This window comes from Camponotus floridanus, unplaced genomic scaffold (assembly GCF_003227725.1).
Source record: "Camponotus floridanus strain SB8 unplaced genomic scaffold, Cflo_v7.5 scaffold3, whole genome shotgun sequence".
In the NCBI taxonomy this organism is placed as follows: domain Eukaryota; kingdom Metazoa; phylum Arthropoda; class Insecta; order Hymenoptera; family Formicidae; genus Camponotus; species Camponotus floridanus.
The window spans coordinates 2,277,071-2,292,059 of record NW_020229436.1 but is presented as its reverse complement, the minus strand read 5'-3'; the positions used below and the strand labels follow the sequence as shown (position 1 = coordinate 2,292,059).

The following is a 14,989-nucleotide window of genomic DNA, read 5'->3' as shown; positions in this document are numbered from 1 at the left end:
AATATAATTTTTTTAATATAATTTTTATATAAAATATATATGATTTATATTAAAAAATAAATATATGTAAGAATTCTAAAATTAATAAAATATAATAATTGTGGAATTGAATCGCGGACATTAAACAATATATAGAATTTAAATGATATATTTTTAGATTGCATCGTGTTTCAATGCTGAATTCCTAAGTCATATTCAATCAATTAATGCCAACAGAAATAGATCTACCATTATGAAATAATCTGATCTACCGAAATCTGCCTCATAGCCAAAGCTTGCAGCCACGAAACGATATAAAGCGTGACTGCATCAAGTGACTTTCGAGAACTTCGAGAGTGCAATCAATGCAGGATGTGCCGCTCAAAGCATAGGTCGATGGATAGCGCGAGTGAATTATCATTCTCGAGATAGTTGAATTTAACAGTAAAGATACTAGAGCTTTTAATTAATGAAAATTCGATTACATTATAATTTTAGATTTAATTTAATAGACAAATGCTAAAAAATAAATTTATTTATTATATTTATATTTTATTTAAAATATCGAATATACAGTTGCAATAAGATTAAAAGTATCTTTTATATGAATAATGCATCCTTGTTTCAATAATTAGAAGTGCAATATAGTTAATCTTCTTTCTTTATAAAGACCAAATGATAAATGTTAATGATAATTAATAATAATTAAATAATACTTCATTATAATTTTAACTCCTTCATCTCTTAGTTCAACTAATAAAAGACTTCAATTTTTTCATATAAATGTACATAAAATGAATTCAATTTTAAACACACGGTCAATATTATCCAGCTTTTTTCGAAAATAATAACCATCCTATTACATTAATGCGACAGGAAAAAGAAAAATGTATACCAAACTCAGAATATGCAGACTATTTTATGAAAATTACAAGTGATTCGTGACACGAGCCAAATCAATCTACTTCTCGAAAAGACGCAAAAAACACGTGTCGTAAAAGAATGAATATGAAGTGTTTGTACAAGACTCCTAGAAAATATGCACGAATAAATAGTAGCGATGAGTGTGTCTGCCATTTTCAGTTTCTCACGCAATTTTATGATAAATGAAAATGTAAATGGAATGTCATAACTCATGGAAAATTTTCTCGAGCATTACCAGTGTAAATGAAAATTCATTTCTTAATGCATATTAAAAATACACACTTGCGAAAATAAATGATAATCTATCAAAATATTAGAATAACAAAGTAACAAACTTAAAAGAAGGAAAGAATGGATTAAGGAAGGAATATAAAGTCGGATGGACGAGTGTGTCATTAAAATGAGATCACGAGGATTAAACTACTATTTTGATAATTCGCTTTCTTGCTGTTTCTCTCCTGTTATATCTATAAAAGAATCAATATGTCTTGGAGTTTATGAGAAGAGAAAAGTCGGAACTAAAGTCGGGGCGAGCCGGTGTTTCTTCATGATCCACCACTCATCTCGATACTTTGCGTCATCGAAGTGAAAATTACGCCAGTATCGGCCCGATAATTCTCAGTCTTTTTTCACATACGACCTAACGTTACGAGATTTTTTACGGCGCCAACATGACGCTTCCCCGCAGTATCCTTGAACCTTCAACTCGGGAAAACTCTCGGCAGCTGTAAATTCTCCAAAAGTCGGAGGAGATATCTAGTCACGCGAGGTACGGCATGTCACCGATTGTTCTTATAACGTCGATATCGACGCAATTTCATTCCCGATTAAATTTATACCGAGCTCATTATCATTAATTTTAATTTATAAATAAGAGAATAATTGCACAAATTTTCTTATATAATTAGATTAGCATTTCATTGTTAAAATGCAAAAAATGATTTATGATATTTAATTACAAGTAAAATTTAATAAGTTCATGGTTGTATAAAGATATACCACACATATTATTAAATTATTAAATTATTATCAAATATTATTAAAATTAGAATTTAATTTAAATTAGAATTATAATATTATTCGCGAGACGTACAATGTCAAGAAGTCAGTTTCGTATTTAACAAATTCTAGAAACACATATCTACATGTCACAATAATAATAATAATAGTAAGTGACACATCGAGTTGAAAATTAAATACGCGTAATCGCTTCTAGACTCGCGACATGACAGATTCTAGAAATAGTTTATCTCCCAGCGAGACACCAGAATGCTGTTAGACTCTGAAATTAGACCTCGTACAAATTGTTTTCACGTAAAGTAACACTCGACGGTGACATACGTCATTTACAGGATAATTCGTGACGAAAATAAAGAACGAATAATCTGATATTCGCGAAGTACAGATTATTTAAAGTACAGTTTAGCTGAACAAAAAGTTATAAAAATTAATGCAGCAGACAATAAAATTTTTTTTTGTCGCGGTTTTTTTTGTCAACTTTTAAATTAAATAAAGAGAAATGAAGTATATCCAACATTACTGCGAGAAACGGAGATATTTTCGCGTATGTACAAACGCAGAGAATGTAGTTTAAATAAACTCGACCAGTATACCGTTGCATCTTTCGAACGAGGATAGGGGAGGAATTATTCGCTCTAATGAGGCGCCGTCGGTGAGTTGAACCGGCTATAACACGCGTCACACATCGTCGCTTTAAAGCGAGGCAAAACGCACAACAGAAGCACTGCACGCGTTTTCTCATCGTGCGAACAAAGCTTTGCGCGTAGCCCCTTCGCATTCTGGCCGCTGAGTCATCCCGTGGATCTCACACGACGATCCTACACGATGATCCGAAGCGTAAGTCATCGTCATCGTAGTCGACTTGGGCTCAAAACGCGTCCGGTCTGTGAACTTTGCGCACGACGACGTTACAATGGAAGGTAAACGACACGTATTAATTCCATGCTTCGTACGAAACTCAGCCTGCAAACGACCACGAGTGCCCGTATCTCATGATTTTGACGTATAATTTCGGACGGACATGTCACGACATCGTAATTGAACCGTGTAACGCGATATGGAAATGACGTTTGCTAATTATCGAGTGCGACAATATCGTATTTCATATTATATAAATTTATACTTCTGCGTTTGTGCTAAATATGCATAGTTATATGTACTGCGCATCGCTAGGCTCATTATTTTTCTTGGAATTTTAGACATGATCTGTGAACAACGTATCAAGTGTATCTTGTATAGAATTATAAAAAGGTAAAGTGATCTCTAATCTAATAAATGAAACGGCATACATACAGTTTACATAATATATTCAGTTCTCTTGCGTAAAGCATGAAAATTTTTGATTTAAAAAGGTAAAATAATTGTAAAGATTTTACAATATCATGCTGCAGGTGATATTACATCCGACATTGTCCGTATTTCCTGCTGTTATATTCATGAATAGGAATTCAATTATATTACACAACGGTGCGCAAACGGTCGATCAATATTTCCGGAACAAATAGTTTTCGTAAAAACAGTATCAAGTATTGCTCTCAAGCTATAGATATTGATCGAATATGTATGGAATAAACTTGTTTGCGAGCAACGAATGCGAATTCATGATTTGTACTTTTGCATTTTTTCGGATAAATTCGGAATATCGCATTTTTAGGCGTGCGATACTTAAAAAGTTTCGTTTTAAACTGAACATTTTCTTGATAACAATTCTACATGAGACAAATTTTGTTTATAAATTTATTCGATTTTTTCATTATAGTTAAAATTAGTTATCTATAAATTGCTACAAAATGTCTGTGTTTTTTAAATCATTGCGAACAAGACTTCGATCCGAGAATTTACGAGATAATTTATTAAAAATTTATTGAGAAACATCCCTGAAAAATTGTCAGTCAGCTGTGCAAAAATAAGACTGCGTCATTAATCCGAGAACCGCATGGTTCCTTTTCCTATAAACTTAAGGCGAATTTATTTCGCACGGATATGTGTCTGTCATAACGGATAAAAATATATTTAAGTGCTGAAGAAATTCATACGCACGCGTTTACGTTCGACGTTACGTTTCGACGTAAAGCATGTTGTAACAAATTATTTATAGTATTACTCTTACATAATACATGCGCCAGATCATTTGATAATTATTAAGCAGCTTTAGTCTTAAAAATATAATTTTATTAAAATTATTACTTTCTATGTGTTATATCTTTTCTTATTAATTTTTTTAATTTCTTATTAATCTTTTTAATTTCTTATTTCTTTAGATATTTTGTATTTTTTCCAATCTTAAAAATTCAACTGCTACATATAAAGTTTTTATAAAGTTTCTTCTCCCTAAATTCAGAAAGTTTCATCATTATAATATTCTTTTAACATACTTTTTTGATGAGTTTTATTTTTAATCGTTTTATTCCCTGAAAAATTTTTGCGACTGTAATTACTTTATTTATAACTTGTAAAAACAGATATATAATTTAATTTTGCCTAAATCTTTTTAAATTTAAAAATATTTCAAAGTCTTACAAGAATATTTTTCTAAAAAAGAAAAACGAATGTCGCATAAAATCCGTTCTATAAATAAAGGGAAAGAAAATCTCCAAATCAGTATTTACATATTTATTTTTCAAAAATAATAATCCATGCGATTCAGAGTTACTTTCAATTATGCAAAGAACACCGATGAATAGATTAGCAAGATGAAAAAACTCGTGATATATGCAATGGCACAATTTATTTTCAAGATAATAGCATCCTTCTAAATGAATGCGATCATAAATCTCATTTATGTGGCCGATTAAAACACTCGTAATTAAGCTGGCTCACAATTATTCCAAGTCAACTATTTAAGGCAGCGAGGTTTCAATTTTTTCCACTTTAATTCTTCTATCTATTCGAGAACATTTCTCTAACGATCCAACACGTACGACACTCTGCATTTTGCCAAAATCCTTTGCGTGATTCCGCGAATTTGTTTACGAGACGTACAAGTTGCCGTCTACGAAAATCCACAGCTCGAGATTGATCCATCTTACGATGACGTAAAAGAAGACCAGCCGATTGATTGTACACACGACCTCGAAGAGATCGTGCTCGGTGGATGTACCACGCAGAAGATCGCGAAGGACCGGCTCGTCGGCGAGGAAATTCTCGTAGGATTCGACGGGTTCGATTTCGCGATCGACAGTTTCGCTATTTTCCGAACAACTCCGTCGAATAGTATTTGAATCCACGTGATTTTGGATCCGTCTCTCGATCACACGCAAGATGGAATACACCTCGCCCATGATACTCGCGTCGATCGTTCAAGGAGAAAACGATTGTCGTGTCGACGAGACCGCTTAACGACTCGCCATTCGTTCGCGAGGCTTCCCGACGACATTCTGGCGAGCCAGAATGATTTTTCGCGCTATACAACTTTAGTTATCTAACTTGGCAGCGCTCAAAAGTTGCACCATTGCGAAATCTGTGACGCGTGTTCGTAGGCGATCGATCCATAGATGTATCATACAGAATACGAAACACCATTGGATATTATAAAATCATTTGAATTTCGCATTCTAAAGAAAGAGAGGCAATAAAAGGGAGAGAAAGAAAAAGAGAGAAAAAAATTGATACCTATTCTGTGCGAATATAAAGGAGATAAAGATATTTGAAGAGATAAAATTTTATCTTTTATTATTTTTATCATAAAACGTGAATTATAAATTATTTTTAAAACTGTCGAGTATTTTAATGAAACGGAAACTGCAGTTAAAACTGAAATTGTAATATGTAAATTTTCTCTACTTATGCTCAAATGAAAGTCAATGAAGATCCGGTATCTCTCAATAAAATTTTTGCTGAATAAAACTGAAAGTTTTGTGCAAAGATCGTAGAAAAGGTTCGTTTCGTTGCTTCTGCGAATAATCGTGAATCTCTTTTGAGACAAGCTTAGAGGCGAGCTCGGCAAGTAAATCGTCTGGGCCGTTGACACCGTCGGTTCCTATAAATAAAAGGGCGACCTACTGCATTCTAGAATCCGGAGACTACGAAAATATCGAGAATGTTAGTTCAAGCGTAATAATGCCGGAGTTGTTTAAAAGGGCTAAAGATGAATAAAACCGATCTAAAACGCTTTATTGAGATTTTATTAAATGTCAAAATATGATCTTATATTTTTAAAGTTATTAGATGTAAGTATAACAAAAAACCTCAAAATAATTCTTGTAAAAACTTTTTTCTTATATTTTATATATTTTAGACTGTATAACTATTAATATGTTTTAATGAAAGAAAAGGGGAGCAAAAAAGCCGCATTTAGTACTCTACAGAGAATGCTAAATATATAATAAGAAAAAAATCAAATAAAAATTCTTTCAAATAGAATGTTAGACAATATATTTAAAAGAGTCCCAGCGAAGATAAAGGATTCTTATATTTTCAATTACCCGAAGAATCTACAAACTTCAATTTTAAGTTTATTTTTGGAAAAAATTAGCGCAATTTCGAGATAAAAGCGAAAGTCTAAATTAATTAAAGAGATTCTCTCTCTCTGAATAATAACGAATAATAATGATTGAAGTTAACTTCAATAAAAAATAATATGTATTATATTACTAATATGATAATAATTATATTATCATCAATATATATTGGTAGAGTACATCAATACATAAATTAATAAAAAAATATAGAATTTAATATGCGTAATATGTATTAATATAGAATATTAATGAAATGAAAATATTATATTTCATATATCATTGTAAATTAATTTCGAGTCTAAATGCAAAAAATCATATATATATATACATATACTTTTCGTTAATATTAATGCGCGCAACTTGTCTATTGCAAACAAAACAATCTTTTGTGCTATAAATGAATCGCGAATAAAAATAATTTCTTTGACCGATAAAAATTGCATTAAGAATGCAACGGATGGCGCTCTTTTCCTCCAGAATTCCTCTCGTGTTGTTCTTTGCAGTCTCGCAAGAGAGGTCGGAAGAGTCGAGAGAATTCGCAAACTGCCGCACAACAGAGGAGTTTCTCGATAGTCGCGAATGATATTACGAGCGCAATGCAATTGCGACGTTTCCGAGAAATTTATCGAAGAGAAGCGCAGCAGAAGCGAGCGAAGAAAGGACTGCAGCTGCGACGAGTTAATATACTTTCTCGTTGCAACGAACAATAAGGAGCACGAATCTGATCTTTGTCGTTCCATCTGTCTTTAACGCGAGTTTTACGCGAGACATATGTATCGAGAAAAGCTTGTAAAAATAATTTCGAATTTTAAACAATTATGTTTAGTGACAAAATGTAAAAAAAATGGATGTAATTTGTACAATTTTTTAATCTTTAGTATGTCTATATTTTCTCATTATGGCACTAAGCTGCTGTATTTACACAATAAAAAATTGTGCGTCCATGTATAAAAATTTTCCTGTCACGTTTTGATTACTTTAATGTAAAATTAACATACAACGTATGTTATTATTTTTATAACGTGTCACATTTATGTCAACTTAACACTTTGTATATATCTCTTAAAAATAAATGGAATATTATTTTGAGTATTTTTAACATAATCATTTTAAACAATCAACTTGTCTCAATTCAATTTAACATTCTAAGCAAAGTTAAAATGAATCTTCAAATAATCTTGAATTTGAACATATAAAAATAAATTTACTTAAAATTTATTTAAAATCAAGGTTTCTATTACAAATAATTTAAGTTAAAATAATTACTATTATATGTTAATGTCCTCAACATTTCTTACGAGTTATTATAACTATTTTTTCGTAACGTAATTTTTAATTAATTTGTATGTTATTTTTACATTACATTTAAAATCACAATAACAAAAATAAATATAAAGTATTGTGTCAATGATTTAACATTTTTAATTTGTCAATAAGTAACATACGACGAATGAGTTATTTTAACTTAAAATTGAGAATGGACTTTCTGGGACATGCGAAAAATGTTATAATTAACATTAAATTTTTTACTGTGCACGATTGTCTTTCTCGCGGTAATACATTTCGCGTATTTATTATACAACATGAGATATAATTTCGCATTTCAATTTTGCGGGAATTAGCGATCCAATCTTGAGTGTCACGAACAATATCGAAATATCTATCGCGACCGAGCAGACGACGAACGCTATAACGGGACACGTCTCGTTGCTACTTGCGCTTTCCGATAGACGATGGAAAACGAAGGTTGAGGAACTCGCCTCCGCGTTCGTCGCCCAGGTACGCGGAAATTGCGGAGGATGAGGGCGCATTGAGGGAAAGAGAAGCGTGGGTGTAACGGGAATGTAGAAGTAGAGAGATGCACGAGGGGACGAAGGGAGGAACGCGCGGGAGAAAGAGAGGAACGATGTATGTGTGTATGTGTCGGGAGGAGGGGGAGATGCAGGATGCCCGGCTGCTGCGGATCGATAGAACGGAGCTGCGTGATAGTCGGCTTTCTATATGGATAGATGCCGGGAATCGTTGTGAATGAGACAGACGGTCTGCCCGACGACCAAGGCAGTCGGAGGAAATTGCGAGTATGCAAGTTATCCGCGATCCGACTTCCATCGCGTAAGCCAATTCCTTGCCGAATCCGCAATGCTATTACAAATCTATATATTCCAGAGATAACACACGTATTGAGATAGCGCATGAATATTTCGATACCAAAAATCATATTAATCGCAAAAGGGTTTATTAATTATACAAGCGCGTCTATTTACCTTAACAAGCTTTAGAATTTAATTAGATAGTAATTTCGTGATGGAACACGGATTGCATAATTATCTCTGCGTCAAGTTAAATGAAAATTCAACAATCAAGACTTGAGTTTCTACTAAGACTTTCAAACTTTGTTTTAATAGAATATATTAATTAGAAACTTATACAAAAATATATTAGAATTGTTAATAAAATATTTTCGATAAGAAAACTTTTAACTTTTTATAATGATTGAATAATAAAATATCAATCAGCGAGAAATTTATAAGTATTACCGAAATACGTTTTTAAAACAGAAATAATATGTAATTATCTGTAAAATACACATATATAGATGCAACCATGATTTTCATCTAGAAACTCTATTAACCTCAGCAAGAATGATACTTTAATTAGAAATACGTCGAATAACTTTAGATACGGAAAATCGATAAACCGGAAATCGTGAATGGCATATGCAGATTCCGCGATGAATGCAGCTGAAGGAAATTGTACGTATATATGTGCGTTTTCGATAAATGACGTATCTGGAGCAGACTAATACAAATAACATTTCGCTAAATGAAATATCCAGTTACGGTTATAATTTCCTTCTTGAATAGCTAATCATTAATCCCTGGCAATATATAAGCTTTCCTTCATCAACAGTCTTTAAATTGATAATTTGAAACGGATTTCTTTTATTACGCTTTGATTTGTACATTGCATATACTTCAAATGAAAATCCTATCCAAGCAAAATGTAAAACTGAATCCGAATCCAAATTTATAATGTTATTTATCTTGATCGGATGCAAATTGCAATAATATAATTTCGATTTATATAAATTTTATTGATATTCGAAGAGAGGAAAAAGTACGCGACTGCAAGTGATGGAAAATATTTTAGATTTTAGTTAAAATATAGTTATTGATTTTTTTACAGGAGATGCCAAATTTTTGCTAAAATATATTCAGTCCGAAAAACTTTAATATATTCTAAAAATTATAGCAAATTCCAATCAGTCCTCAATTATTCTTAAAATAACAATTAAAATTTGTAAATTTAATAAAAAATAAATAAAATACGAGCACAATTAATATCGATTCAATTATAGCACATATGCTCCTGAATATAATATTTTTAAAGCATTCAAACTCACGTTGCAAATCTAATGTCGACATTATATCCCGGTTTCGTTTGATCGTCAACTGTTATGACAGTTCGTTGCGAATTGTCGATTTTTCTGTCTCAGAGAGAGTACATGTACGATTTATTTAACTGCCGGAAGATGCGAACATCTCCCGCCAAATGCAGTGACGTGCAATTTCACATGTGGAATATCGTGCATTTATGCTATTTGTGAATTCAAAATTGAAATATGTTCATGAAAACATCGCATGTCGAACGCCCCAAGGTATTTTGCGAAAAATATGCACATTCAGTTGTTGTTTTATGGAAGTAGAATTATCGAAAGTAGAATTTTTTAAGCAAAAACGCAAAAAATCTATAATAAATACGGACTAATTAATGTTAATGACTTGCAAAAAGAATACTCTACATAACAAACAAAACTAAAAATCATATGAAAAAATTTATGTAATAAAAAATAATTTTAAAATTATTACAGTACTATGTATATAGTACATAATTGTATATAATATACAGCAAGTCATTTCAAATTGATATATAATACAGGAAAATTTCTGTTATAATTTATTCTTCCATATTTTTACAAAGCAATTTACGCTTTTTAAAATAAGAACTGTTTATAAAAATATTAAAAATTTTATATTTTGTATTGTTTTTGCATATTATTTTATATGTTTTACTAAAGCTTGTGAATTTATTTCGAAAATAAAGCAAATCAACCATTTATATATCATCCATCGTTTTAAACCTTTGTAAACTTTGTCTGAACAAGTTTTTATTCTTTTTTTATTTCATTCTTCTACTTTCAAATACAAATATATAATCTCCGTATTCGTACAATTTATACCATCGAATAGGAAAATTGATAACTTTTATTAATTGTCAAACTGTCACGATCTATCGAGAGATGAAATATATAACTCGCTATTGTTAGCCAATCCTTTATATGCAATTTGTATAGCGAACGTGAAATTTGATAGAATTCAAAGGAAAATTCTCCTGTACGATCTGGAGAATGAATCAAGCACGAAACAAATTGGCCAAATTGTACACACCCGAAAAATCATAGCATCGAAGAATAGTTCATGTGCTGAATCTTTGTTATATTTTATTTTCTCTCAAACCAAAAATTTCTTAATTCAAAACTCAAATATTAATAATTCAATAGTATACAATAATACACATAATAATTCAACAGTACTAATGTACTGTTAAATTATTCTAGTAATATTTTTCTTTTAATAAATAGATATAATAATTAAATAATTGAATAAAATATCAACAAATAACATAAATTACAACATACATAAACTATATAGTAAATTATAATACAATATACATATAACGATTTTCTAGATCTCTTCATATATAGTAAAAGATGTCTATTAATTCTTATTAATTGTTATTATTATCGCGTCTTGTTAGAAAATCGATAATGTACTTCTCAATATTTTAAATAAAAATATCGAGAAAAATCGAGAATAATTTTTTCCATTAAACATCTTTAGTCTCAATTAAAATATAAAAGATTGAGATATAAGTTGGCAATAATAAACCTAAAAATTTTATTTTTCATAAACATCTTTTAAAAATTTCATTCGGGAAAATCTTTGTATTTCAAATGAAATATCTTCATCGGAAAAAGGTCTCGATAAATTATCAGAAAGTTCGTTTCGTGCTTCCGTTAAATCCATGTGACATTCCCCTGTCGAAAAATAGATTCCGCGATAGAACTCACAATCAATGACGTCATATATACGATCAGAGTTCAACGGTCACTGACCTTCATCGTCGCGCCGGTCACCTGACAGCCATATATGGCGCTCATTGTCTGTGTAACAAAATTCTAAACGCACAAAGCTCTCATTTGCGAATCGTTGAACCTGCAAGGCAATGCCTTGTATACAATAACGCTGCGAATAGTATTGCGCAGGATCGATGCATCTGCCTCGAATAGATGTTACACTCGATAATTTACGCATGTTTATCCTTTGTACGTGTATAGAATACGTGAGATTGTATCATCATTTTTTTTATTAGTGAACATCGTTTGAAGATAAACATAATTCATATAACATATAATTAAAACATATAATTAAGCATATTTCTTGTAAAAGAAAATTTAATAGGAATTTAACAACATTTTACCAACATCATTTTACCAACAAAATAATTAAAATTAAAGATAAAAATTGTAATAAATTATAATATTATATGGTAAATTATAAATTATAATATTATAAATTATAATATTACAAATTATAATATTAACAGCTACTGTAGATAAAAAAATAAAAAAGAATAAGGAAATTGTGTAAGATTTATAAATTTTTATAAGTTAAAAAAATACTATAATATATTAAGTAATATCAAGATATTGTATATAATGTATATAACATATAATAGTCAATGAATTTTATTGAATCTTTTTTTTAATTGTAATGTTGTCATCATTCACGTCGATCAAAAATAGTAAAAATCAATTTTTATTAACATAAAAAGTATTTTTGGCTTCTGATTTTACATACAAATTTTAATTCTAGAATTCTGCGTCGCGAGGCAATCTTGATTTTCAACTAAAATATATTAAATAATCTCGTGGAGCTTAACTTTTGCCACATTTGAATAAATTTGAATTGCACGGATCGAAAACACTGCGAAAGATAACACTGATTTCATCCTTTTCTGTTAAAGAAACATGATCATACAAGGATCCTTGACCTTCTTCCTGACATTTTGTTAACCGAGATTTTGCGTCGAGATCATCAAAAGACACGCAAACTGTATCGATCGTCCACGCTTTTCGTCTGCATGTGCAAAAGTGCCGCACAATTGTGTTCACGATGCATCATGTTTTTTTAAGTACTATTCAAACTCTCGTTTTCTAATATCATCGAAATTGCGATTCTTGAAATGTTATAAATTCTTCTAATTTTCCTTTATTATTATACGTATTGAAACACAAACAATGAAGTCTATCATATATTGATATATATGAAATAAAATTATAAATTTTTACCTCATTATTTTCAATACTATTTAATCTTTTGTTTTTTAAATTAATCATCGAAATTCGTTTTTCCTATTCGTTTTTGAAAAATTCCTCTAATTTCCTTTTATATTTACATATCAAAATAAAGATACACATATAATGATACATATACTATATATATAAAGCAAAATTAAATTTATTACATATTTATATAACATGTGAAATTAAGAAAAAAGACCACGCGAGAAACATCTCTCGATTCTTTTGAATTTCTTCAGGGTTTTTATGTACATATTATGTATGATATATTTATTAATAAATCTCCGGAGAAAGTATTCAAGCAACATTTAAAGAAATATTGAAATGCGAGAAGAGGAGAAAGATGAACGCGAAAGAGGTCACGACTGTATACGGACGAGTGACGTGCGCCGGCGCAGCTTTGGTTCCTCGCGTGCTGCTCTTATAAAAATACACGGAATGCAGACAAAAAATATAAACACGCGATGTATAGCTCGATGTGAACGACGCATTTGACCCACTAGATGCAAAACCCGAAACGTCGTCTTAAGATAAAATTAAAACGCGCATCAATTCGCGGCACTTGTCACATATATCATGAAGTTGGTTGTTATTAACAACGTACCAAAATTGAACGAAAATAGAATTTTCCGAGGCGCATCCGCGTCTCTAATTTAGCCCTGGTATCAAAAACCTCGCGTGACGCGACAAAAGTTGACACGCTTGATTAAATCTGAGCAGAAAAACAAGGACAACAGATTGTTTTGGATTCGGCACTTACTTACTTGGCGGGAACGTGTCCTAGCTGGTTGGACGAAGTGGAGTCATCGCTGTCGACGTTGTCCACGTTCGTCTCGTCCACAGAGGGATGCGCCGCGGCATGGCTCCCCAGGTCGTCACCGGTCCTCTCCGGATTCGCGACGAGGCTGTACATAGGACGAACGTATCACTCACAAGGACGCGACGCCCCGTTCATCGGTGGTCGACATCGCCGCTGACAGCGCGCGACAACGACACGCGATACGGTCGACACTCTCGCACGTTTACGCGATTCGCATCGCGCGACGATGACACGGAAACGCTCCGCTTTGTTACCCCACGTTCGCGTTACGCTTCCGTCCACTCCGAATTCCGACGCAATCGCGCGCACACGCACACTCAGCGCCATCCGACCAGCGACTGATGCGCATTACGAGTTGTGCAAGATGGCGGGTCGCGATGCTGTCGCCATCTAGCGGTGAGCGCGGTACTATGTCGGTCTACGCCGCCGTCGTAGATAAAATCGCCTGAAAAAATGAAAAGATAAACAGAACTAACAATATGAGGAGACAAAGAACATGACAAAAAGAAATCAAGCGTTAAAATTAATCTAAAGCGATCATATTTTAAGAAAAATACAAAGTTGTGGCTTTCATTAAAAATTTATCAATTGAAAAAATGTGTAGATAGAATATATAATAATTGTTAAAAACTGGAAAAACATTCAAATATTTTTTTAAGATCTTTTATTTATTATCTTTATTTATTATCTTTTATTTATTTATCTTTTATATTTTTTTTATATCGTACGTCTAATGTAATGCGTGTCTACTATAAAGTTTTGAAAGATTGTTATTGTATATTATGTTGTTATAAAAAAAATGACTAACATAATATTTTATGGAATAATCAATATCTACTGATACTCGTTCATTCAAGTTGACATAATCTTGATGGAAAGAAATGATCTTACATGTAGTGAGATGCACTGTATATTCAATATTATATATGTATATAAAGTGACATAATAAATTTTTTATTTTAATTTCAAATAAAGATTCTCTCATTAATTACAAATTGAACCAAAACAATATAAGATATCATTAATTTTTTGAACTATTTTTCACGTATATTTGCTTGCTCGAATTTAAATAAATATCATTTTTTAGATTTTAATTCAAAATCTAATTATTTAATATTATATATCAATATATTACATCAAATAAAAAAATTAATCTTGTTTTAAAAAATACTCTACAGAACTATTGTATAAAAATGATGCTGCAAACCTTCTAAATCTTTCTGTTATCTGTAGAGAGAGAGTACTGTGTTGCTGAAGAAAATATTCGTCATTCTAGTTGGAGCTGCGCCAATAAACTGATTTTTAAATTAGTCTGCTGCTGACCTTGACTTTCATGCAATAGCACCGACAGATGAAACGAAG

The 14,989-nt window shown here is 31.4% G+C and overlaps 1 protein-coding gene across 3 annotated transcripts in view; it reads right to left on the bottom strand.

The window, feature by feature from the left end:
* LOC105252108 overlaps window positions 1-13,976 on the bottom strand; it is a 54,316-nt gene extending 40,340 nt beyond the window's left edge. Inside the window, exon 1 of one of the 3 annotated variants that reach the window (XM_011259337.2) lies at window positions 13,572-13,976. In XM_011259337.2, the coding sequence (XP_011257639.1) occupies window positions 13,572-13,720 (149 nt within the window). In that variant the 5' untranslated portion in view covers window positions 13,721-13,976. Of the gene's footprint in view, window positions 1-13,567 lie in introns of all 3 variants that reach the window. The other 2 variants (XM_011259336.2, XM_011259340.2) reach the window with 2 other exon arrangements.
* Between the last annotated feature and the right edge of the window lie 1,013 nt (window positions 13,977-14,989).